At 36.3% G+C, this 27,829-nt stretch overlaps 2 protein-coding genes and 1 long non-coding RNA gene across 3 annotated transcripts; 2 read left to right on the top strand and 1 right to left on the bottom strand.

Annotated features, from left to right (window-relative positions):
• Window positions 1-1,565: 1,565 nt before the first annotated feature.
• LOC130469311 (uncharacterized) lies at window positions 1,566-7,441 on the bottom strand. The gene is made up of 5 exons (XR_008929760.1): window positions 5,372-7,441; window positions 4,593-4,717; window positions 4,406-4,506; window positions 3,475-3,668; window positions 1,566-2,012 (listed from the first exon to the last, which is right to left on the bottom strand). It is a non-coding gene; the product is annotated as an uncharacterized lncRNA (long non-coding RNA).
• Window positions 7,442-7,736: 295 nt separating this feature from the next.
• On the top strand, window positions 7,737-8,672 carry LOC130470013 (uncharacterized). Its single transcript, XM_056839565.1, has 5 exons — window positions 7,737-7,781; window positions 7,904-8,116; window positions 8,192-8,284; window positions 8,411-8,509; window positions 8,622-8,672. The coding sequence occupies exons 1-5, from the start codon at window positions 7,737-7,739 to the stop codon at window positions 8,670-8,672; spliced, it is 501 nt and encodes a 166-aa protein (XP_056695543.1).
• A 941-nt stretch (window positions 8,673-9,613) lies between these two features.
• LOC110789025 (uncharacterized) lies at window positions 9,614-11,595 on the top strand. Its single transcript, XM_056838444.1, has 3 exons — window positions 9,614-10,036; window positions 10,471-10,539; window positions 11,375-11,595. The coding sequence occupies exons 1-2, from the start codon at window positions 9,659-9,661 to the stop codon at window positions 10,516-10,518; spliced, it is 426 nt and encodes a 141-aa protein (XP_056694422.1). The 5' UTR covers window positions 9,614-9,658; the 3' UTR covers window positions 10,519-10,539; window positions 11,375-11,595.
• The last annotated feature ends 16,234 nt before the right edge of the window (window positions 11,596-27,829 follow it).

The following is a 27,829-nucleotide window of genomic DNA, read 5'->3' as shown; positions in this document are numbered from 1 at the left end:
TACCATGCCATCAAAGCCACAACTTAAGACATCATCAAAACCACCCTTTACTCCGTCAAAACCATCCTCTAACCCCTCACAACGATCAATGCCGTCCACTCTTACAGGAGAATCACAATCACAAACAAAAGTGGCACAAAGCAGATGGTCAAGGGGACCTTTGTTTCCGAACCTGATTGAAAGAGAATCACAGAAAGCAACAACGACGAATCCACACCTTTTCCAGCCTCTCAAAGCTACTCTGCAACCCTCTTTGGACCAACACAAAGCTTCCCAGCAGCCTCAGAAAGCTTCCCAGCAGCCTCTCAAAGCTACCCAACAACCTCTCAAAGCTACCCAACAGCCTTATGTCAAGCCACATTTAGAGAAAAGTGTATTTGCTGCACCCATGGGAGCAACAAAACCTGTGATGACATGAGCTCCTACACCACCAGACACCATGGAAGGGAAGAAGAGAGTCGGGAAGCTTGCTTCTAGTCAGGTGCATGTGAGTGAAAATGCATTTCAAAGGAGGCGGTCTCCTCCATCCAATCATGCTGAGTGTGAAGTTATGCCCAATTACAATTGGGACGAATTGGAAGAATCAGCTTCTGATGGTGAAAGAGAAATGGATTTGGAAGAATCAACTTTTGAGGGTGAAGGAGAAGGAAGTGATCCTCCTGAGAAAAATCAAAACATCGACGTCGGATTATTATTCCAAATTGGCCAGCTTCAAGGGAGTTTGATGAGAAGGAAGAGGCCATAGCTATAGGTAAACATGTCCTACATCAAATATGCAAAGTATAAAATGTCTTGGTAATTTTTTAATCTCATTTAACTCTTGTGGCAGATGTTGATGGAATACGATACCTGGTGAAAGGATCAGTTCCACCTCGAGAAGTCTGGCAAGATGCAAAGGGATTCAAATACATTGTCAAGTTCAATGAATTCAACCAACCTATTCGAAAAGGTGGTTCCATCCTTGTGAGTTTCCTCGGAGATATTGCAAAAATAGATAGATTTTGTCCAGTGGGAGTACATAGTTGGCGTGAGGTGAACAAGCAGTTAAAAGCCAATATTATTACACTTATTCGGGTATGTGTATTTATCGTTCTTAACACTTGGAATAATTGTAGATTTATTTTTGGTAGGTTGCTTTGTTGGTTAAGACTTTCTGGTTGGTTTCTTTTCTTGGTTATGCTGCTGTTTTTGCTTTCTTCTGTAAATATGTCACAACAATTATACCACAAACATACAAGATTATCACATATGAAACTTAAACTGGATATATAGCCAACATGAACAAAAAATATGTTTACACCAAATAAAATCATACACCTGAGGGCATGTTCGGCATTATTGTCAGTTTTCGGTTTTATGTTTTTAAAAAATAGGAAACTGATTTCAGTTTTGGTTTTCTATTTTCTCAAAACTGTTTTAGTTTTAGGTTCCAGTTAACTAAAACCAATACACAACTATTACTCTTATGTCATTTCTAGGCCCAAGCTTCACTTTGAGGATACTAGTATTTTATGCACGCGATGCGTGCGAAATTATATAAAAACTTAAAATTTTATTACAACAACTAAATATAAATATTAGATAAAAATAAATGTTCACAAAGTTCGTATTTTAAAAAATTAATATTATACGATTATACATCTAAATAGTGAAACCGAGTAATCATGCCTTTACATGACAAAGAATCTAAATCTTAGTACTAAAATATAAATTCCTAAATTCGATCAATCAAACTCAAGTCCTTGGGATATTTGTACCAGTTGGTATTTAGATTAGTACCCAAGTCCATTGGATGCTTAATTACTGTGAAATAATCATGTAAACCAAGGGCCTTCACATCAACAGGGGTATTAAAAACCCAGCCACGCTTATGCTTCATTAACTTATCCAGCCATGCACTACAACTCTGAAATACCTTACTCAAAGAGTTGCTCATCCCAACTGCAGATCCTGACTCCCCGTTCTTCTTCCCCATGCCTTTTAATTTCTTGTTCTGTTCCGTAGGTGGGATCCTGGAACAAATTAAACCCCCAAATATTACAAATTTGAAATCAAAAGGTTCAAGAAATGAAAGAAATTGAGTGACTGTGTACTATCAATTGGAATCTTGCAACATACTTAGTACTCTGTATGCAGATTTGAGAAGATTCCAATTAAGAATTTCTGAATTCCCCAAAAACAAAACGCAATATTGCAGAAACAACAGAGTGGAACAACCGGCATGAAAACAAACAGCAAAAGGTAAGTAGAATTCGACACTTCTAAAATCAGGCATTCCTCTAGTAAAATGACCCAATACAAAAATCAATTACGCCAATCAATCAATTGCCAAATTTCCTGCTATTTGATAGCACAACTATTCAAAAAGCTTCAAACAGTTGGAACATGATATAGAGCTGTTGTATTAATGTGTACCTCCATTAATGTAAGTTTGAAGATTGAAGGATTAGATAGTAGACATAAGCATGCACAATGAGTCAAATTAAGCAGCTCAAGACAGTAGGCATAAGCATGCACAATGAGTCAAATTAAGCAGACTTACATAATAACCAAAGCTGCCAAAAAGGTTGAAAGAGGCACTCAAGATCAAGAACTAAAATCCTATTATGGAAGCTGAGAGCTTTATCACTTCTGTCTCAACCCAGAGACGAAGAACCGGTAACCACCGTCCACAGTCAAAGAACAACACCATAGAGAGCACGATAATTAAGGCGGAGTTAAAATGGCAGTGCAAGCACTTCACTAAGTATTTCATACTCACCAAAACACTCATCCCACCATCGGGTTTACTCTCCTGGCTATGTCTCCTACAATCATTAGTCTCTTAAATCCAGCCCCAACGTTACCAAACTGCTTGAAACCTTCCCCATTTTTGACAATATCAACACACATCACATCAATTTAAGCAAATCCAATAATATAAGCAAATATATATATAAGCTTAATTCACTAATATAACCAAATCCCCGAGATTCACCGGTTCTAAACTTAAAACAACTTCGGGCAAAAACGTCAAATTTCAAAACAAAAAAATCACAAAAACCTTACGGAAAAAATTGAGATTTATCGGAAACCCTAGTCAATTGATAAAACAGAAAAAAAAACTAAGAACTGTAGCCTAATCAATCAAATGTTTAACTCTAAAGAACTTGAATACAGTAGATGAATCAAATTCTCAAACAAAAATACAATTCAGAAAAGAGCAAACCCAAAGGGGGTTTATGTAGATTTCATGCATCCTTAAAGTTGCATACAAGGAGCAGAATCAGATTACATAAAATAACCATTAATTTCAGAAATCAGAAACCATTTATTCTACCTCAGAGAGGTCTTGCCAGGATGTCAATGAAGGCATGCAAAGCTTGGAGAAAGATGTCAATTTAAATGTTGTTAAACAGCCATCAAAGCCAGATGTTAAAAGCAGCAAGTATTCTGAAAATGGCAATTGAAATTGATTATGAAAAATACACTTACACAATCTCAAAGAAAGGGAAACGGTAGGGCTTTTCATCCGGTGGAATTCTTAGCAGTGTGCTTCGTTCGTGCCGTTGTTGAGGAGAGAGAGTGAGGTTTTAGGAGAGAGGAAGTTGGAGTTGCAGAGTTGGTTCACTGGAACCCTAGTTATGCAGTTCTTCCATGGCTAGGGGCGAAAAAGCTTTCGTGGATACCTGAAATTTCAAATAGATTAGAGAACACATTAAATATACACGAATTCTAAGTTTCACATAGCCAAAAATTTAAAAGAAAAGAGAACCCCTAAAGGGCCGAAAATTTCACAGAGCCGGATAACTCTAATGGATATACTAAATGTAAGTAAACAAAGAAGAGTTAGGGTTTTTGCATAGTTATTTTATGCAATATTATTTTCCTCAACTGAAGGTAATGTGGATTATTGACCTAATATAAGAATGTTAGATTGTCAAATGGCGGGTTTTTGGGAGACCCTTGGTTTACAAAATTACGAACAATCTCTGTTTTATTAACTTCCACCAATCTGGATGCAGGACTGATTGGAAGGTGTAGTAATTAGTTGATCTCTTAAGCAACTGATTTCATTGGTTTCCTATCTATCGTTTCTTTCGGCTTAGTTAAGTGTAGAGAAGGCAAATCTCTGATCCGACCAGAATCCAAACCAATTTGATGTTATATTGAAAAGCCGTAGTTATACTCCATTTTTTACACACTCTAGTACTTGTAGCAGGATGACAACAACACAAAAGCTAGTACTTCAACAACGATCAATGTGTTCTCAGACCTAAAATTTAAGTTAAACATGTTTTTATGCATTCACAAAGATGCTGATTACAAATCATAGCATAATAACCCCTAAAGTCCAAATCCTTGGTAACAAAAACAACCTTAAAATAAAGACAAAAATAATCAATACAAAGATTGAAACTTTTACCTTGAGGTCATCTTCAACCTTAGCCACAAAACTATGAATACCATCAACAATCTCCTTCAAAGGCGACATAGTCGGATATATAGCTTAATCCTTTGACAAATCTGCAAAAAGAAATACAAAAAACTAATCAAATTCACTAAACAAAGATCTGAATGCGTAGTAAAATACAGATCCTTCTAAATCCCACCTAATAAGATAAAAATCAATAGGAACTCCATCAGTCGTCAAATCACCACCATCAACGCAGGAAGATCTCTCCAGTTCATCGATTTGACGCCGATTTTGTGTCACACCTTCCACAAACGCATTCGCCTAACAAAACCACCAATCAAATTGAATCACCAAAAAATCAATATTCAATCATACATTGTAAAAAAAAATCGATTCTGAAATCCAAATCAGATTTAAATAGAGACTTGTAGGCAGAACTTATTAGGAATCCAAATCAGATTTCTAAAACCTAATCAAAAGCAAAACATCGTTATAAATATGCTTTCAATTAGTAATTAAAATTGCAAAAACGAAAACAAAATAGCAATTAAAATCCCTAGATTGTAAAATTGGTGTTGCAACAACAGAAACAAACCCGACAAACTCAACAAAACCCAAAACCTATTTCAAAATCACGTCAAGAATCAGAATTTAACAAATTCGAAATCAAAAGGGAGGGGAAAAAAAACCCTAATTCAACAAATTCGAAATCTAAAGGGAGGGCAAAAAAACCCTAATTCAACAAATTCGAAATCAAAAGGGAGGGCAAAAAAACCCAAATTCAAAAAATTCGAAATCGAAAGGGAGGGGAAAAAACCCCTAATTGAAAACCCAATAAATTGTACTGCAATAGTGAAGAATTAGAAGAATTACGCCTAATCATGGTGGAATTTCACATAAACAAATTGAAGAAAACATATTACAACAAATATATAATTACATGAAAATAATAAAGGAAATGAGGGAAGATTTTACCTTCAGATCTGAACTTCTGATGGAAATAGAAAAGAAAATACGGTGGCTGCGCTAAGGAAGCTGTGGAGAATACGGTGGCCGCCGACTTCGTTGTCATCCTCGCCTCTCTCCTCTCCGCCGCTCCAGCGAACAAAGGTTTAGAAAAGATCTGTAAGGCGCTCCCTAAGATGCCGGTAAACTCTCTGATGATTGTGCTGTGGATAGGTTAATGGGAGAGATCTGAGGAGCAGACAATTCAAAAAATTGAAGTGTGAGAGGAGAGAGAACGGGAGAGATGAACGAAGAAAGGGCGATAGAGTTAGGAGAGAGAGCGCGTTGAAGGGAGCCTGGGGTTTAATTCAGAGGTGGGGTCTGGTGTACACTGTTAAACATTGAAGGGTGTTTTTGTAATTTTAATGGGGGACACGAAAAGTTAATTTACAAAAAAGCCCTCAGGAGTTGGCTTATATAATAGAGATTATTATTATTGTTATTATTATTATAGTATCATAATTATTTATTATATTTAAGTATTTTAGGATACAGATTCAAGGATATGCTGATATTCAAGCTTCTGATAGTTTTTTATATTAACAACAAAAGGGATGAATATACCTTATGAGTTTTCTTGAATAGTCCCCTAAAATGGTCATCCCTATTTGATCCTCTAAAAATTTTAGCACTTTACAAATCAAAGAGGTCTAGCTTTTACCTAAAAAATCAAAAGCAATTGTATATGGACGCTATGTCGAATACGAAGCATTTGCAGTTAAATTGATTAATCTCATAAGACATCCCGTTCTAAATTAATAGGTCACTAATTCACTATGGCTTTTCTTAATTATGACCACTTACTATTTCAACAAAAAAATTAACAATATAGAGCTTGACTTCCCTCTACTCAAACAATCCAGAAATTGGAACTACTTCACACATTCAATCAGTAGTATTAATCTAATACTATGACTCCGAATTAACTTTTATCAGTATGCAGTTTGGAAAGTGGTAATAAGACTAACAACCACTATTCACTAAAATCTATTCCTTCAAACATCAACACCAAAATAAAAAATACAAAATTGACAAACCAATTCCAAACTCAAATAATCGACAGCGACAATTGAAAAAAAAAATTAAAGAACAAAGATGGACAAACAATTTAGACGAACAAACAAACTACCAAACTCAATTCATCAACAAAATTTTCAGTTCCAATAAACAAAAGGATGAAACAGTGGAGATGATTTCAAGGGGAAATAAAAAAAAAAAAAAAAAAAAAAAAGAGGATGTTGAAGAAGATGATCGAGAAGAACTCCATGGCTCCATACCAACTTGAACCTTGAATCTTGAGAATAGTTAGGCTATATACTAGCCAACTTGAACCTTGGATCTTGAGAATAATTAGGCGATGCCGGGAACCAAGATGGAGATTGGAGAGAAGGAATGTACTCTTTGTAGGAGAAAACTGAAACGGAACTTACAAAACCACTTTTAGTGGTTTCTGATTTTCCGCTTCGATTTTGTGAAAAAGCCTCGAAAGTCGTTTTATTCAACAACATACCCGAACAGCCTTATTTTTGTTTTTTTGATTAAAAAATTAAAAAACGAAAAACGGCCATGATGCCGAACACAGCCTGAGTTGCTAGTTCCATATTCCAGAAACGAAAAATGTGTGTTTAATGAGAGTTTTATATGCCTTGAGGATCAGACCACATTTGCACTGCAACTGAATTCTCAATTCAAGCAGCTTCAATTTTTGTCATCTCCATTTTTGGCTTCAATAAGCAAATCATTGACTTCAGCTTCTTCTTTTACAGAGTCTATTCTGGTTGGAACTAATTGATTAGATCAGAACATTCTGATGAGAACTGATCATAACTGAATTGATCAGATCAGGATATAACTGATCAGAACTTAATTCTGAGTAAATGTAGGGTAAAAACACACTTATGTCTCGTGCATTAAAGCAGTATTGTACTAACACCCTTCTGTCCTTTCTCCAATCTGTTCACACTAATTTTTCCCCAACCCTACTATACTCCCTCTGACCCTGTTATTCTGCTCATGTTCCGTTAGACTGGTCGCTTTTGATACGCCTTTACAAGGATGATAATATTTTAATGTGAATTGATCAATGTAGAGTACACTGCAAGTTTTTAATCTAATCAGCAGATTACAATTCATTTTTCTTCTGTTATAGTAAGTTATCTCCTTTATAAGCTTGGTGAATGGTGATTATACAATGAGGAATGATCTGTCTACATTCTAATCTAGCTTGTTTACTTTCCTAGGACAGTAAGACTTCCATCTTAAGTATAAAATGTTAGTTCTTTGTCACTAATCAGAAGTGTAATGCTAATAAATTCATTAATAACAGCACTCAAATATGACTATGAAGATGTTGAGAGCTTTAGTGGCCATTCTAACAGAAGTATACATTCCATTAATAATAATATGTCGAGTCATGCATTTTTCTTTCTACAAAATCGTTTACCAATGTGGTGTTTTGGAGATGAAATATGGTGTAACTTGATTTTTCTTTTTTCTTTGAAGAATCATTTTGTGATACCCGAAGGGAAGATAGTTAACGATGCACTTTTGATGCGTATTGACAAGCCATGGAAGCAACATAGATACACTTTGAAGAAGGATTATTTCGATCCAGTGAACAGAACTCGAGAACAGAACTATGCCAAACAACCTGATGGAGTCTCCGATAGGAGTTGGACGGATTTGGTCGATTATTGGCTTTTACCAAAGACCCAGGTTTGTGACCTCGAACTATCCTAAATTTAGCAAGTGTTTCGCCTATTCATGTTAACATTGGTTTCATGAAATTAGGAAAAATGTGAAATGGGAAAAAATGCCCGAGCATTACAAGGACATAAGCACGACAGTGGTGCTACAAGCTTTGCTAATCGAAGAGAAGATTTGGTATGACTTTCTACCTTATTTGATTTGTTGCATTTCAGTTGCTATAGGTATTAATCAGATAGGAACTTAAAACATGAATATTGTTCACATAAGTATGTTGATATATTTTTTTTCCTAACATTGCAGAAAAAGAAGGGAAAGTTTAGCGAATTGGCGTTTTACAAAACAGTTTATGCCAAAGAAGATGGAAGCTTTAAAGAGGGCACACTCTCTCATCAATTTGTGGTATACATTGCATTGAGCTAATTCAATATTTACAATCTTGTCTTTTAAAGTAAATTTAGTCCTGATTGTTGGCATGCTCTTTTATTCTGCTTGGTGCGTTTTTTTTTTTTAGTACGGTTCATCTTTCAAATGGAAGCAGGCAGGTGCTTTGGCTATATCTTAGTTTTGTGAATCACCTGTGATGCAACACTAAGATCTGAACTCTTTTCTACCAAGCTGTCCAACCTTTCACCACTTTCTAGGACACTATCAATAGTTTTGTGCTGTAGCAAATTGAAAAGGTGTTAAAAATATATAAAAACAAATCAAGTTAAAATAAACAGACAATCATAAGGCAAAACAAATGGAAGGACAAACAACATTCATCCTAGCAATAGCAGCATGACACCTAGCAATGAGCAATGATATGCCTTGTACACTTATGATCACACCTATCTTATTTTTGTTTACACAATCACCAAACTGATGGAAAAAGAACAGTTGGAGTCCTTGGAGACTTGGAGTGAAAAGATGTAATGCAGTTGCAAGAGATAGCACATAGATAAACAATTAAACATACTCAAATAATAATTGTGTCAAAGAACTATCCCGGCCTCATCTATAAAGGCAACTAGCAACGCATTGACATTGCAATCTATGATTTCCCAAATCTTTTTTGCAAACTACACTCATATTGTTCATAATTGATTTTCCAAAGCTGTAAAAACTGTTACTTAAATTTGCAACCAAAGCAACCAAATATGTGTGCATGAACCAACCAAAGCTTGTGCAAATTTGCAAGTTCTTTTCTTTTCTTTTCTCTGATTCTGTTTCTATTTCTTTACTTGTTTTTCTCTCTTTTCTTTGGTTGTTGGGAGAGTAATGTAGAATAGAAAACCAAGTATAACGTCTAGTTTTCAAAACTCAACGAGTCTCTCTACAATATCTGCTTCTGGTTTAGAATGTGAGCAAATGTAAGCCTAGCTAACCCAAAATCACCCAATCTAGCATTCATATCAACATCCAATAATAGAACATTACTGGCCTAAGATGAATTTATGTGCTTGCATTTGTGATATTTTATCATCTCGAGCTTACACTTTTCATATTATTTAACAGGAAGAAGCAAACAATAAGGTCCAAGAAAACCTTGCCAGTTCTTCTTCATCTATGTCTAGGGTTGAAATTGAGAATACGGTCTTTACTGAGCTTATATATAAAGGTGAAGTACCTAAACGTCCTCTGAATTATGGCTTTGGAGTGAAGAAAAGTGACATATTTGGAGTCGAAGGGGTGCTTAGGAAAGAAGGGTCAACCTGTGTTAGCAACAATGCTATGGAAATGGAGAACATGAAAGGCGAACTATCGATTGTCAAGAAGCAAAATGCGGACCTTGCAGAACAAAATCAAGTCCTGAACTCCAAGTTTGATGAAACAACACAATCCTTTAAAATGATTGCTTCTTTTTTGGGACAAGTTTTGAAGGAAGTACGCAAAGGAAATGTTTCATCCGCCCTTTTAGATGGTGCGGAATCAACAATACATATGGTTAGTTATTCTTGAATTAGAATATACTGAATTCGGAGTAAATAAAATTTGCATTCCAATAAAACAAATGCAGTTTATAAATGTAGATGCGAACTGAACGGAACTGAATTGATCAGAACAAAGCAAAACTGATCGGAACAGAACTGATCTGTTCTGTTCTGTTCTGTTCAGAACTGATCTGATCTGTTCAAACAATTGGAAAACAGATCAGATCAGTTCTGAACAGAACAGAACAGATCAGTTCTGTTATGTTCTGTTCAGACTGATCTGTTCTGTTATGTTCAGAACTGATCTGTTCTGATCAGATCACAACTGTTCTGTTCTGATGTTCAGCTTCCTATTGTCACTATAATCCCTCCATTATCTCGTATTCGTATTTGGATATTTAATGAGGCCAATGGGAAATGCAACATATTAAAATGTTTCTTTTGCAGAATAATGATGATTCTGGTGGCAATGGTGAAGAGAATGCTGACACATGAGACAAGGACATTAAAAGCAAGGTAATTTCTTAGAGCATTGTTCATTTGGTTGGTCTTAGTTATTGGATTCGTATAATTTGAGGATTTGAGTGATTATTTGTTGGATCATGTGGCATATTGTGAGTGTGATGTGGAAGAAGGAAGGTGGTTTTGTGTTAGATTGGTAGATAAATTGTTATGAAGTATAAGTATGAAAGTGTTTCAGGAAATGATGGGTTATTCACCAATTATTATAATAATTGCTTATTGTAAAACACAACATTTTTGAACTGAGTGAGAGATACAGGGAAAACACAACAATCACAAAGAACAAATGTTTCTCCATCTTATGATCCGTTTCGTGGTTGTTGATCTGTTCTACACAACCAACGAACCAAACAATGAATGTACTTTTGGGACTTTCCTTACTCTTGCATACTAGTTTCTTCCATTCAACTTATGCCCGTTTTGTAGTTTAGTTGTTTTGTAGTTTAGTTTCAAGCAGGTTGTTCTTATAGTACACTTAATTATATCAATCTAATTATAGATGTGATTGAGATCAGTTAAACGAAGCCATAAAATCATGATTTGGATAACACGTCTTGTTGTTGTCTTAATTAGTAGTTATTTCCATGATAAGTACATGTTCTAGCTTTATATAGCTTCTTCTTTTAGTTTGATTTCAATGCACTAGGAGTTTTTGTTGTTTGAAGGTCCATTGTTCTTTGACTATGCTAGTGCTCATGTTACATCTTTCTAATCTTTTAGTTTGTTGTGAAGCCTCTTATTTCTCAAATTTCACATGCTAAGATTATTTGATCGATGTGTTAGTAAAGTTTATGGATCGATAATTTGACATATTAAACTTTCTTTGCAGATTATTGATGATCCAAGTGATGATGGTGAAATATAGATAAGAGATCAACAATTTGTCTACAACCTAAGCTCTAGCATGTCGATAGGATTTTCTCGCTTAATTAGTACGTAGTTAAGATTTTTTTATTTTATCTTTGGACTATCTTCATTAATGTAGAAAAGTGACGCTAGGATTGTAGTTGTTTTAGAAATATTGTTTTTAATTTGGTTTTATTGGACAATGCAAATGAATGAATGGATACTACTATAACTTTTTCCAAGCTTCACTTTTTGTAAGCTAATTTATTTTACGTATAAATTAATTTGAGATTCTATTATAATGTTATACATATTCAAATTTAAATCGGGTTGTGCATCCATGTGTATTCAATATAAACAAATAGCATCATGGTTTAGATCAAATACTATTTTTACTAAAAAATTAAAAATAAAATAAGCGGAAAATTGTGACTCTCAAAAGAGTCTATATTATTTTGGAGGGAAAGTAGAAAGGCATAAAACAACGGAGTACTTCGTCGAAACTTGTTGAGTATTGGTGCGAACTTAGGAGAATAGGGACGCCTATAAGAGTAGTTCTGTATTGCGACGGGGAAATCAGTCTAAATAAGCGGAATATGGACGGCAAAAAGTGTCGAAAAATGTGCAAATTGTGACGCTTTAAACCGACAAAAAATTTCGACTACCTAGGCAGTCCCTACGTGTTGTATTTATCGACGCTTTTATGTGCCAAAAAATATCGGCTGTAAATATAGGGACGGTCTGTGAGACCGTCGAAATGTGAATTATCGACGCTATTTTGCGTCGAAATATTACCAGAAAAGCGTCAAAAAGTGACGCGTTTTTTTGTAGTGGCTCTTTCCTGAAATGAACCCAAACCAAATCACCTTCGACAAACACCCGAGGCTTGCGATTCTTTTTTGATTTCTTTTTATAAGAGGCATTGATAGCTTCAATACGGTCACGAACTTGTTAGTGCAATTTCATCATAGATTTCAACTTGGCATCGGCATCTTTGTGAACCAATTAAGTCATCTTTTGGCAATGGAATCAGATCCAATAGAAAATATGGATTAATCCCATATACCACTTCAAATGGAGAATGACCAGTAGCATAAGTAGGAGAACGATTATAAGAAAATTCAGCGTGAGCAAGCTTGACATCCCAATCCTTTTGTTTCTTACTTACCAACCCTCGTAACAACGTTCCCAAGGTTCGATTTGTAACTTCCGTTTGCCCATCATTTTGAGGGTGATGTGAAGTGCTAAACAACAATTTGGTTCCCACTTTTCTCCACAATGTTTCCAAAAGTAACTCAAAAACTTGGAATGACAATCCGAATACAATAGTCTTGGGATTCCATGCAAACGAACAATCTCTTTATAATACAAATCAGCCACATTACAAGCATCATCCGTTTTGTGACAAGCAACAAAGTGAGCCATCTTGGAAAATCTATCAACAACGACCATGATAGCATCCTTACCTCTTTGAGTACGAGGCAAAGCCACTATAAAATCCATAGAAACATCTTCACAAGGGACGAATCGGAAGTGGTAATGGTGAGTACAAACTGGGCTTGAAAGAACTCTTGGCCATATGACAAGTCACACACTTACCCACAATGTTCGTTACATCGCCCTACATTTTAGGCCAAAAGAAATGCTCCCTCAATATCTCCAAGGTCTTAGCTATGCCAATGTGACTAGCCAACCCTCCACCATGAGCCTCACGAACTGCTCACGAATTGAGTGCTTGGGAATACAGAGACGATTGCCTTTGAAAAGAAACCCATCTTGCAACATGTACTCTCCATAGGCACCAACTGCACATTTCTCAAATGCAACTCCAAAGTCTATAGTAGTCTTTCAAGGTCTCAAACCCCAATAGACGAACATCAAGTGTAGCAAGCAAAGTATATCTCCGTGATAATACATCATCCACCACATTGCTCTTACCTTCTTTGTACTTCGAAGAAAAATGAAAGGATTGTAAGAACTCAACCCATTTAACATGCTTTGGACTCAATTTTTTTTGTCCATTAATATACTCCAAAGATTCATGGTCAGAATGCAAGAAAAAGTGACTAGAACGCAAAAAATGACTCCAATGACCCAAAGCTCTAACAATGGCATAAAACTCTTTATCATAAGTGCAATAATTCAAACGAGCACCCCTAACTTTTCCGAAAAATAAGCTATGGGACGCTTACCTTGGATCAAAACAGCACCAATTCCCACACCACTAGAATCACACTCGACCTCGAAAGGTTGAGAAAAATCCGGCAATGCCAAAATAGGAGCAGCACACAAACGCTCCTTAATTACAATTAATACCTTTTGAGCATCCTCTCCCCATACAAACGCACCTTTCTTCAAACAACTAGTAATAGGACTAGTAATGGTACTGAAATCACGAATAAAACGTCTATAAAATGAAGCAAGACCATGAAATGAACACACCTCACTTATAGTTTTACGGCTAGGCCATGATTTGATAGCCTCGATCTTGGACTGATCCACGGACACCCCATCCTTCGAAAGCACATAGCCCAAGAATACCACATTATCAACAAGGAACGAACACTTCTCTAGCTTCCCTCAAATGAATCAGATGCTCCTCTTCGTTAATACTATACACCAAGATGTCATCGAGATATACCACAACGAATCTGCCCAAAAATGATTTAAGCACTTCGTTCATTAGCATCATAAACGTACTAGGAGCATTAGTGAGACTAAATGACATGACGGTCCATTCACACAAACCATGTTTTGTCTTGAAAGCCGTTTTCCACTCATCTCTTTCACGCATCCGAATCTGATGATAACCACTCCGCAAATCAATTTTTGTGAATAACTTCGAACCATGGAGCTCATCTAACATATCATCAAGGCTCAGATTTGGAAAACGATACTTGATGGTAATGTTATTCACAACTTTCTTAGGCACGAGTTTAAAAACTCGTTGTATGAGTAAGGATAGTTGATTAACAAGCTAGACCTATAGCTTGTCAAACGTGATTGAAAGGCAAGACCTATTGACTCACAATCGGCTCTTTGAGTAGGAAACACGTCCAAAACAAAGAAAAGATTGAATTATAATCAATAATTCAAAGTAAACTGAAAACAAGTGTTTATTCTTCAAAATTGGTTGTTTTATTCCATTCAACAAGCTGGCTATAAATAGCCTAAACAATAAGCTAAAAACCGGTGGTTACAAGAGCTTTAAACAGCCATTTAAAAGCCATTTAAGAGCCTTTAAAACCGGTGGTTACAAAGCTCTAAAAGCCTCCTAATTCAGTCACCAACTAGTATATTACCCGGGCGATGCACGGTTTATAATATTCATATTAATTTTGCATGAAATCTAAACTATAATTATAGACAATTATTATCATAATAGAACTTACATATATTTTTCTAATCAAAATTAATGATGGATTAATATGTTATTGACCATTTCTCAGTCATATTTATCAAAATAAAATAAAATATATATGGGTACATAAATAAAATTAGTTTCATCCCGGTTCATCATCCGTGTCATACATAAAGTTACGTTCATCCAACCTTTACTTCGATAGTCATATCCACCATCTAACTCATTGCCGATCACTAACATCTACGGAGACTCGACCATCTACTTTATTCAGCTAGAGATGACTTCAAGGCAGGGCGGGTGCGAGATGGTCCCTCCACGTCCTTACCCACCTGAAATTTCATCTTTGTCCACGCCAATACACGATGGGTATGGTACCCATCCCTATCTAAATCCTTGTCCGCGAGGTACAAAATAAAATACATCCCTCCTCCATCACCCACCTCAACCCCCCCCCCCCCCCCCCCTCCTTAAACCTGATGATGAGTTTTTTTGTAAGAGAGTTTAGAATTGTAGAACTCTATGATAGAGTATTGAGTAATTCGGTTGTCTGATTAGAGTAATTGAGAAAATAAACAAATCATTATAATATGTAGGTTAATAGTGAAAAAAGTGTTGATATATACATAATCCGTTCCCTTAGATGAAAGATCAGCGACACACACAATCCAGCCTAAAATTCATCATCGTCCATCACTCTGGTGAATAAATTATTTATCTCCCTCACCCACCAAACTTTTCTCTATCCCCTCCCACTTGGGGTGGATGCAGGTGGGTCTCTCACAAACCTTCACCACTAACAATTTGACATCCCTATATTTCATTAATAATCCACCTTATCTTTTCAGTTAACTTTTGAATATATTGATATACACTTATTATTAAAATTGATTTTATTATTAGGTATAATATTGATAAAAATATATTTAAAAGTGACTATACGAATACATATTTTAACTTTGCAGGTTAGTAATGAAAAGATATAGATATATTTTAACTATAGTTATATACAATTGTCTAAATATATTTTAACCCAACAGAATGTATAATATTGAGGTTAGTCATGAAAAGATATAGATATATTCATAATAAGTTGGATGAAAGATAAGCTATATATGCAGGCGGTTCCAGTCTAAGGCTATGTTTTGTTCACCTTATTTTCATTTATTTTTAAAAATAAGTCCATTTAAGTTCACATTATTAAGTTCAGTTAATTTCAGATAAGATAAATTTTAGAAAATTAAGGATTGACCAATTATAATTTATAACTAAAATAAGTTTGATAAGTTTTAATAAGTCCAAGTGAGTTAAGATAAGATAAGATAAGTTCATAAAAGAATAAGTGAAAATAATGTGAATAGAACGTAGTACCCCTAAAATCCATCATCGCTTGACATATACATTTTTATCCCCATAATCCACCAAGGCGAGAAGCACGATTTACGTATCAAAATGTTAATTTTGTACAAAATTTTATACATAAGTGATATTACATTCGTTACATTAACCTATTATTCTACTGTTAAAAAAAAAATACTATTAACAATAACTTAACAAATCCTTAATGCAGATTGTGTTATTTAAGTAATTTTATATCAAATATGATCAATGATTCATCTTAAACACCACCTTTTCATTCTATATTAACCCTTATACTTTTTAGCATATATTTATTGATTTAAAAATAATTCTTAAACCACTCCCCGCGTCCCAATTTAAAGTATTCACTTATCATGACACATAATTTTAGTATAATTTTTGAAGTGTGGTTATCAAATATTATTTTATTGAGAAAGTAGGTAGAGTGACAGATAATAATTTTTTTAATTGAATGAGAGAGGTGTGAGACCCTAGGTTTTAGTAGTGAGAAAAATAAAGTAATAGTATAATTGTGTGCCCTTTCCAAAAATACTAACGTCCCAAACTAAATTGGGCTTCATGACTATAATGCACATATGATTACAAACCATAGTCTACCAATTGTAGAATTTGATATATTGTGGTCATATTTTTCATAGTATTCGAGGAAGCACGTACCAATTTTATATACTCGATAAGATATACTTCGCTTTATACATTTTCTTAAAAGAATTTTTGAAATGATAATTTTATAAGTATAATTTAATAATAGTCATATTTTAATTTCGCCAATATTATTATTCGTGAAACTACACATTTAAATATGTTAATAATGCTATCAATTTTTCTTGTAATACTAATTTTTTTTTATCACCATACTAATATGTTACTTTTGAAAATGATTTTTTTTTATTTAGAATATCAAAAGATATTTTTTATGAAGTATTTATTACTATATATTACTTGGTATAAATTATAATTAATAATTTATAGAAATGAGACGATTTTTAGAAATTAGTCATTATTATTTTATTTTATTCAATTCTTTTTCTTAATACTCGAGCTCGGCCTAGTGTATCCCTTAAATAAATACGGAGGGAGTATTATACATTTTTAGTTGTATTTGGTCATTCTAAATTTGTTTGGAAAAATAATTATTTAAGGTTGACAAAATAATAAATCATTATATTAGGAAATTCTTGTTTTTTTTTTTTTTTTTTTTGACATAGGCTTAATATTGCAACTTAAAAGTTCACACATTACAACTTAAACTAAGAACATTAAAGAAACTTACAAAGTTTACATTACCAACTAACCCAACTATTTAAAACTAAAGTGGTAGCAAGCTCTTCTCCGTTGGACCCTGGATTGCTGTCTTGACTTTGTTTACAACGACGTATTACATGTGGTATTTCAAAGCCCTTGCGAGTTATTTCCTTGAACAAGATTGAATTGTTGGTGGGATAACCAATTGGAAGCACCCTTAAAAACCTGTAAACCTTACAAACCAAAGAAAGAAGTAGAAGAGTAGTAACGACACGAGCTGGTTGCAAAGAGCTTGCGAATTGCTCACAAGCTACACGAGCCACTGAAAGTGACTTGGAAAGCATGCTATGAATCCCCATATAATGGGGAGCAGCGTTAAAATAAAAGGTTTTGAAAGCGATAAACAAAGTCCTCGCTAACCTAAACTGAGAATTAACGATAGTTAATCCGAACAACAAACAGACAACCATAACCCATGTAAACCATAACCCCCTCCCACACATACCTTCTTTCCCCAACCTCCAAAAACCGACTATTCCTACTGCGTCCAATAACTTTGAAAGTAATCCCAACCTTCCTACATCAATCTTCCAAAATAGGCTATCCCACATAGGACAACCTAACACAACCCACACACTTGAAAACCTTTGTTTACCAACAATTGCAACAACCTTATATAGGACCACATCCAATAGAAAAGACGAGAAACAAAGCATTACTACCCACCATAACCAATTATAACTAAACATAATTGAACTAACCTAGCACACCAACAAATCAACTATGCCAAAGTAACGATCAAAACATGGAGCAGCAACAACCCTAATTCAATTAGGGAACTCGACTAATAGTTCAAGGAAAATGGCTAAAACTAATACCAAACAGGAACCCTAACCTAAATCTTTACCTTTACCGTCAAGAGCGGGTTAATCCGACACCACAAGACGGCGGCGACAAGGATAGAAGGAACCTTAACCTAAATCTTTACCTTTTACCGTCAAGATCGGGTTAATCCGACACCACAAGACGACGGCGACCAGGATAGGTTCGGTAAAAGAAGCCAATCCCAAATCAGATCAAACAAGCCTCTAAACTAGCAAGTCCTAAACCAAACAAGAAACCCTAACCTAAACTTTACCTTTACCGGCGAGATTATCGACGGCGGCGTTTGGGAAAGCTTTGGTGAGAGGACGCCGAGGTTAAACTGAGATCCGATCAACTACTCTCCACTTGAAAACGACGGCAGAGATGATTATGTCTACAAAAAAATCCGGCGACGACGAGAATAGCTACGAACGAAGAAGAGAGAAAAGCGGCGATGGCGGCTTAAATCCTCCACTTCTCTGCAGGAAAACACCTACCCGATCTATAAAGAAAAGACAACTATGAAATGGTGAGGCGACGATTTAGCAGGCCCGCCGGCGACCTTGTTAAGTATGACAAAGTAATAAAATTATCTTATTTTTCCAAATACTCCGTATATGATAAAATGGATTTGTAAAAGATATTGATTACCTTAAATAATTATTTGATATATATGTAAGTTTAAAAAAGTAAATAATAAACACTAAAAGATAAGGACACGTGTCAACTTTACATCGAGCGCCCTACCTTTTAATAGAGTATAAATCGAAGATATAGAAAATATGTGTTTAATGCTACTCCTAACTAATATACGTAGTACGCTACAAACCCTAGACAATTCAGTATAAGTAATTATTTGGTATCAGTTTTCTATTGGCATACAGATTGTACGACAATATCTATATACATAGAATATGATAAATCAATGAGAAGCAATATTTGACTATTACATGATAAGAAAATAAGATTCCAAATTTGACTATTAACAATAAAACTTATATGTACACCATAAGTGAGTCTTTTATTTGGAAAAGATCTTAACGTTTGATTTAGTATATAGATTTACGAAAATATTTTTTACTTTTGATTCCATATCCGACAAGATACAAATTTTGTTTGATGTTCCATAAATAATTGTAGAATCATCTTGCATCAGACTATTATTAATTTTAGTGTGGATTTAGTTTTTGATAAAATAATAAAAAAAATATTACGCAGGACACTTGTCAGCCTCAGAATGAGTGCCCTGTGTTTTAGTAGAGTATATAGATTTGGAGGTTACAAAGGCTTAAAACCCTCCTTACAAACAGCAATATTTAAAGCTAAGTACAAGACTGAATTTAAATGGGATTAAAACAATTGTCCCCTTATTAAACTGAATTAAACGAAAACAAATAAATATAAGCTTAAACGGACAATCAAACGCACTTGATTAAACGGACCATCAAACGCACTTGATTAAACGGACCATCAAACACACTTCATTAAACGGACCATCAAACGCACTTGATTAAACTGACCATCAAACGACTCACTCACTCCAAGTCACCATGCACACAAAATGAGCCATCGAACCTAAATCGGCTTTGGTTCCAATTGTTAGCATAAGACCGTCACCTTGACCATCACCTTCATCCATGACCGTATCATCCCCTCCCCCTTTAAAAGGAATTGACCTCAATTCAGCAAGGCCATAATCATCAAGATAGGGTGAGAGGTCACCTACATTAAAAGTAGCATGGACACCATAATCTCCCGGAATCTCGATCTTGTAAGCATTATAATTCACACGTGCAACCACCTTGTAATGACCTTCAGCCCTAGGCATAAGCTTGTTCTTGCGTTTGCTTGGAAAACGCTCTTTCCTCAAATGAACCCAAACCTAATCACCTTCGACAAACACCCGAGGCTTGCGATTGTTATTTGATTTCTGTTTATAAGAGGCATTGATAGCTTCAATACGGTCACGAACTTGTTGGTGCAATTTCATCATAGATTTCAACTTGGCATCGGCATCTTTGTGAACCAACTCATCTTTCGGCAATGGAATCAGATCCAATGGAAAATATGGATTAATCCCATAAACCACTTCAAATGGAGAATGACCAGTAGCATAAGTAGGAGAACAATTATAAGCAAATTCAGCGTGAGCAAGCTTGACATCCCAATCCTTTTGCGTCTTACTTACCAACCCTCGTAACAATGTTCCCAAGGTTCGATTTGTAACCTCCGTTTGCCCATCAGTTTGAGGGTGATGTGAAGTGCTAAACAACAATTTAGTTCCCACCTTTCTCCACAATGTATTCCAAAAGTAACTCTAAAAGTCTCCTAATTCAGTCACCAATTTAGAGGTTACAAAGGCTTAAAACCCTCCTTACAAACAGCAATATTTAAAGCTAAGTACTAGACTGAATTTAAATGGGATTAAAACAATTGTCCCCTTATTAAACTGAATTAAACGAAAACAAATAAAGATCAGCTTAAACGGACCATCAAACGCACTTGATTAAACGGACCATCAAACGCACTTGATTAAACGGACCATCAAACGCACTTGATTAAACGGAGCATCAAACGCACTTGATTCAACTGACCATCAAACGACTCACTCAATCCAAGTCACCATGCACACAAAATGAGCCATCGAACCTAAATCAGGTTTTGTTCCAATTGTTAGCATAAGACCGTCACCTTGACCATCACCTTCATCCTTGACCGTATCACCCCCTCCCCCTTTAAAAGGAATTGACCTCAATTCAGCAAGGCCATAATCATCAAGATAGGGTGAGAGGTCAACTACATTAAAAGTAGCATGGATACCATAATCTCCCGGAAGCTCGATCTTGTAAGCATTATCATCACACGTGCAACCACCTTGTAAGGACCTTCAGCCCTAGGCATAAGCTTTTTCTTGCGTTTGCTTGGAAAACGCTCTTTCCTCAAATGAACCCAAACCTAATCACCTTCGACAAACACCCGAGGCTTGCGATTGTTATTTAATTTCTGTTTATAAGAGGCATTGATAGCTTCAATACGGTCACGAACTTGTTAGTGCAATTTCATCATAGATTTCAACTTGGCATCGGCATCTTTGTGAACCAAGTCATCTTTTGGCAATGGAATCAGATCCAATAGAAAATATGGATTAATCCCATATACCACTTCAAATGGAGAATGACCAGTAGCATAAGTAGGAGAACAATTATAAGCAAATTCAGCGTGAGCAAGCTTGACATCCCAATCCTTTTGCGTCTTACTTACCAACCCTTGTAACAACATTCCCAAGGTTCGATTTGTAACCTCCGTTTGCCCATCAGTTTGAGGGTGATGTGAAGCGCTAAACAACAATTTAGTTCCCACCTTTCTCCACAATGTATTCCAAAAGTAACTCAAAAACTTGGAATCACGATCCGAAACAATAGTCTTGGGAATTCCATGCAAATGAACAATCTCTTTATAATACAAATCAACCACATTACAAGCATCATCCGTTTTGTGACAAGCAACAAAGTGAACCATCTTGGAAAATCTATCAACAACGACCATGATAGCATCCTTACCTCTTTGAGTACGAGGCAAAGCCACTATAAAGAAACATCTTCCCATGGACGAACCGGAACTGGTAATGGTGAGTACAAACCGGGCTTGAAAGAACTCTTCTCCTTCACGCATCCGAATCTGATGATAACAACTCCGCAAATCAATTTTTGAGAACAACTTCGAACCATGGAGGTCATCTAACATATCATCAAGTCTCGGAATTGGAAAACGATACTTGATGGTAATGTTATTCACAGCCCTACTATCAACACACATACGCCATGTCCCATCTTTCTTAGGCACAAGCAACACCGGAACATCACATGGACTCAAGCTTTCTCTAACATAGCCTCGACTCACAAGTTCATCAATTTGTTTTTGCAACTCCTTTGTTTCCTCGGGATCCCAACGATAAGCAGCCTTATTAGGCAAAGAAGTTCCTGGAACAAGATTAATTTGATGTTCAATACCACGAATAGGAGACAAACCTGGTGGTAATTTGTCGGGAAATACATCCTTGAACTCAAAAAGCAACTCGGCAATGGGACTGCCTTCTTTCCAATTTTGGCCTTCGATCGAACTTTCCTTAGCCACGAGCAAATACACCAACTCTCCACGATCTAGAGCTTGCTCAATCTCTCGTTCAGTAGCTAACATGGTGAGATTCGGCTTCTTTTTTTGCTGCACACTCATGGATCGAACCGCTTGTAATGACATAGGCTTTAGCACAATCTTCTTGCCTTTGTCTCTCAGTTCATACTCGTTGCTTCTCCCCTTGTGAACCACGTCCCTATCAAACTGCCAAGGACGACCCAACAAAATATGACAAGCATCCATAGGAATAACATCACAAGGAATCTCATCCACATATGAACCCATATACAAACCAACCCTTACTTGTGATACGTGTCGTTTCCCGTATTAAATTAAAAACCTATCTTAGACCTTCAAAAATATTAACAAGTAGTAAAAGGATAAGAAAGGGTCGATCCCACGAAGAGACTACTAATTTCTAACATCAAAGTTTAACTAAACAAACGAGTCTTACATCCAATCCGACATAGTTATAGCATACCTAGCATATACAATTATATACCTATTCACAAAGAGGTGGTTATTTAAAACTCACTTAAAAGATCTATGTAAAAGCTAAAGAACTAACTAAACTAGTTATTTACAAGTGCCAAGCAAACAAGCCCAATTGGTATGGTTTGATTATAGGAAGGCCAGACAATTTAAAGTCCATTTTCCAAGCAGCCTAATCTCATTTAACACTTAGTTTGGGAAATAGGTTGTGAACTTACCGCCGCAATAAATCTAACCCTAATAAACTAGTTTCATTAGAACAATCCATATACTTAATAAAGTTAAAGTGATCAGCTCACTCCTAATAATACTAAGTCGTTTACTCTAATAACCGCTTAACGCCGCGTCAAGTAGTAATCTAGCATAGTCTAATTACTCCACACTGTAATCGTGCACTATCACAAATATGAAGATTAAACCTAGATAAATGAATCCAACAATCATATGAATTGAATAAATACCAAACTCAACATTAATCAGAAAATACTCAGCGTTATTTCGAGTAAGACAAACTTCCAGGAACATGAAAACTAAAATTAAATTTGAGTGTAATGAATTGTAAATCCAAAAAAAGAACAATACAAGTACTCTCAATTGAAAATAGAGAAAGAGAAAACTCATTGATTAGGAACTACACCGCAGCAGCTGCCTTCGAGTTCGCCGTCAATGGAGGTCGCCCACCTTCAATACCGTCAATTCACCAATGGAATCTATCAAAGCCTCTTATTCTTTGCCGTGTTTGTTGTGTATGGAAACTCAACAGGGAAAGTGAATTTATACCTCTAAGTGCGTGGAGAACAAGGAAATTAACCGAGATTTTTGCTTTTGTTTCCAACTGATTCGTATCTATCTTTGGAGTAGAAGTAGGAGATGAAGGGTTGTGGTAGCGATAATAGCGAGAAAGGCAGGTGATAGGAAAGAATGAGTCAAAGTGATGACTCTTAATTACCTCACGTATTAATGTGAGATTCCCATCTTATGGGATTTCTTTAATTTGAGTGGGCCATTCTTCCTTCACAATTGTTTTAAACATGGGCTTCACTTGACAAGTTTGGACTCTTCTACACTTCCCCTTATTGTTGTAATTGGTAATGACCCGTGACCAAATAACGGGCTACGGCTTCTCACGAGCTTAGCACCTGTTACATAACCAAGTACTATTTAAGCTACTTTAACAATAAATTATAAGACTAAGAAAAAATATACTTATAATATTAAAAGTAATTAAAGACCTAAAATAATAAATAAAAGATGACTACATCGTTAAAATAAGGGAATAAAAATATGGTAAATAATGCACTTATTAAATTCCCCCACACTTAGCTTTTGGTCGTCCTCGATCAAAATAAACAACACTAAGGTGTACTATGCGAATAAAGAAATAAAACCCTGTTATTTTGGACAATCCAAACCAATGAGAAAAGTGAATATTTTTAAGAATTTTAATTCAAAATGTATTTTATATCACTACCAACAAGCATGGATCATTGAATAATATATAACAAGAATTTAGCACCCTAGTTGACCAACCAATCTTACCGCTTCCTTTCCCCTAAGTTTGAATCTTCCCTTATAGATGCGCAACCATATTAGCTCATGCCTCACTTAATTTGATGACCCTCGTCAGGACTTGCACAAAATCTTACTCTTCACCATTTAGGGACCAAAAGTGTACTTAGAAGATCAAATAGGACTTTTATATGGTTGTAACGGGGCTAGGGTTAAGGGTAGGAAATTTATTTAGAAATGTGGTGGTATAAATATTCAAGCTAAGTGGAGCAAAAATACATGATATATAACCTTAAGGTCACAAGAAACTCCAATTATACAAGTAATACTATACCCGAACGACTTTGTTTAACCGTATCCTCCACCTTTTTTTTTTTTTTTTTTTACCTCTTTTGTAACATAATACTTGAAAATCTAACAATAATAATTACTCCACTTAGCAAGACTTAAGGTAAAATATGTTGGAGGTCACATGCTTGTAATGTACGGTTTGCCAAAAAATGATATTGAAGCTCAACGGGGCTAAGAAAATGGAATTTTGTGAATAAGGCCTAAATATCTGGAAGCTCTAATTATGAAAAATAAAATGCCTCAATCATTTCTCCTCTACACTTTGGTCATCGATCTCGGGAAGCTAAAATGCAAGTACCAAGTTGGGCGATCAATAAGGAGGAAAATAAATAAGTGAGTCTTACGAGGTTCGTGGCCCTCCATTTCGGGTCTCATCGCACAAAGGGAAAGCGAAACCATGCAGCACAAACCATGTCAAAGAGGGGTTTATGCAATCTTTAATACCATTCATATTGATCCAATGCAAGCTAGTTTGTGACAAAACCATAAAACTTTTTTTCCCCCACTTATCAGTCATTTGGTTTGGAAATCAAAAGAACCAACATTTATTTTCCTATGTCACAAGTACAGTATGCTTAAATATGACAGAGAGACATTTACTGAAATTTTGACAGCATTTCGTTTTAAAAATGACGATTTCTAACCACTCCCCCCCACACTGAAACTTTGCATTGTCCCAAATGGAAAAAAAAATGTAGAAAAGTTAGAAGAGACTTAGCTGGTTATGGGAGGTGCTAGAAGAAAACAAGATCTACATATTTGGTGTGAAGTTGTATTAGAGATCTGATGAGAACTATGTTGTTCAGCAAACCGTAGCACACCCCACGATAATGGCATCAGAGATTTCAGAAGTTAGGTGGTTGCATTGTGTGAGAGTTTAAAACGACCTGAACAAATCTGTGGAAAGAATAAACAAAATAGCATCAGGTGCAAGCGGAATCATGTCCCTCTTGTTTCGGTCTGCCTGTACTAGAAAAGCACAAAAAATAACCCGTCCACCTTTTTTTTTTTTTTTTTTTTAGCTAAAATTAAAAATTAAGTTATTAACTAAAGCTGAGAAAAAGAAAACAAAAACGAAAACAAAAAATTGAAATTATAGGAAAATGAAAATAAATAGCTCTAAGCCTTGGGTTGCCTCCCAAGCAGCGCCTCTATTTCCCGCCGTTGGCTCGACGTATAACATTCTTTAGTCTTTTGAAAGCTTTATTTCTTCAATCATACCTGCTTGTTCATACTCATAGAATGCTTTTAATCTGTGACCATTCACCTTGAATACTTTACCAGAATCCACACTTTAATTTCAACTGCACCATGATCAAATATATTAGTAATAACAAAGGGACCAAGCCATCTAGATCGAAGTTTGCCAGGGAATAATTTCAAACGAGCATTGTATAAAAGAACTTTTTGTCCTACAGAAAAAGTAGTTTTGACTATCCTTTTATCATGAAATGCCTTAGTTTTGTCTTTGTACATTTGAGCATTTTCATAAGCCTCTAATCTGATTTCTTCAAGCTCTTGCAAACTAAGTTTTCTCTGCTGCCCAGCCAAATCATAATCCATATTACATTGCTTAACATCCCAATAAGACTTATGCTCGATTTCCACATGTAAATGACAACCTTTCCCAAAAAGAAGTCGATATGGTGACATCCCTAAAGGCATTTTGTAAGCTGTCCTATAGGCCCATAATGCGTCATCTAGCCTAAGGCTCCAAGGGCTCACCATTTTTTCTAATATTGATTTGATTTCCCGATTAGACACCTCAGTTTGACCGTTTGTTTGAGGGTGATAAGCAGTTGCTACTCTATGTGTCACATGAAATTTCTCAAGAAGAGCACCAAAAGTTTTATTGCAAAAATGAGTTCTGATGTGGCCTAAAAGAATGCCACCTGACAGCACTATCAAAGCCCAGAAGAAAGGGCCCAAAACCTTGCCTACGGGCATTTCTCAAAATTCACAGGGCCCAGGCCCAAGCGAATAAAAGGTCCACATTGGGCCTAAACAAGCCTCCAGAACTAATGCAGGACACGTGTCCCAATCTTGCGTAAACACCCAATCATGTAGGACCAGTTCCCGAGAAACCCTAGCACAATAAATAGTGCAGATCCCTAGGTAAAAGGGCATTCAATTCTTTCCCAGCAACAACAAACCTATCTTTGCTCTGCCTTCTCTCTACAAATTACTTATCTCTCTAGCTTACACTTACTTAAGCATCGGAGGGAATATTCCTACGGGAATATTCTTGTTTTGCAGGTTGCCAGAAGTTCGTGCCAGGTCATACTTGATACCTCCGAGGAGCGCGTGCCACATCAGTACCGTAAAAGTTCCCACAACATTTGGCGCCGTCTGTGGGGAGGTACAATGTCATGGCCGAACTACACCCTGATAGAGAGCATGCTGGTGAAGAAGAAGAGAGACGGCACATTGAAGAGACCAATCGAATTGCAAATGCAGGGAACACACCAGGACGAATGCAAGCTGAGGTGGTGGTGGAAGAAGAACCAATAACCGAGGCGTCCCCGCCAGGCGGCCATCTAAGCCCTAACGTCCCAGATGTCGTGTTGGATGAGAATCTAGATTTGCCAGTATCAGTGGGCTCCCTACGCGAGATTTTAACAGGATTCCAATAGCAAATGAATCAGACCTTCCGACAACAGATGAGCACTACACTGCAAGAGGAAATTCGGAAGAACATGTTGATCTACTGCGCTGAGAGGACGGCTCCGCAGAGGCCCCTCAGTCTAGGCGTCAATCGGATAAGCAGAATGCCGCTCAGGTCCAACGTCTGGAGAGCTGGAGAAGGTTCTCGTCCACAAGCAAGCAGGGGAGTTAGCCCTGTGCCTGAGCACTCAGAAGATGACCGTGACCTACCCACCTTCTTACCTCGAAGGGACCCGGTCATACGACCATCATCTAGGGGAAGTCCCCCAGCCGTCTTGCGACCAGCTGCAAGGCGTCAAGAACACTATGAGGCTGAATCTGAACTATCAGACACCGGGTCCACCCCTGTGATGGAAGACCCGCCATTTTATCCCACTACACGTGGACCAACCCAGATGACGCCCCATAGGGTAAGCATGCGCCCCCGCCTGCTATCAA

This window comes from Spinacia oleracea, chromosome 3 (genome assembly GCF_020520425.1).
Source record: "Spinacia oleracea cultivar Varoflay chromosome 3, BTI_SOV_V1, whole genome shotgun sequence".
NCBI lineage: Eukaryota > Viridiplantae > Streptophyta > Magnoliopsida > Caryophyllales > Amaranthaceae > Spinacia > Spinacia oleracea.
The sequence above is the reverse complement of the archived record's forward strand: the minus strand, read 5'-3'. Positions and strand labels throughout refer to the sequence as shown.

Coding starts and splice junctions, on each gene's coding strand:
- LOC130470013 (XM_056839565.1), top strand. CDS start 7,737: ATGACTATGAAGATGTTGAGAGCTTTAGTGGCCATTCTAACAGAA. Junction 8,117..8,191: donor GGCTTTTACCAAAGACCCAG/GTTTGTGACCTC, acceptor TCATGAAATTAG/GAAAAATGTGAAATGGGAAA. Junction 8,510..8,621: donor CACTCTCTCATCAATTTGTG/GTATACATTGCA, acceptor TTTTTTTTTTAG/TACGGTTCATCTTTCAAATG.
- LOC110789025 (XM_056838444.1), top strand. CDS start 9,659: ATGTCTAGGGTTGAAATTGAGAATACGGTCTTTACTGAGCTTATATAT. Junction 10,037..10,470: donor CGGAATCAACAATACATATG/GTTAGTTATTCT, acceptor TTTCTTTTGCAG/AATAATGATGATTCTGGTGG.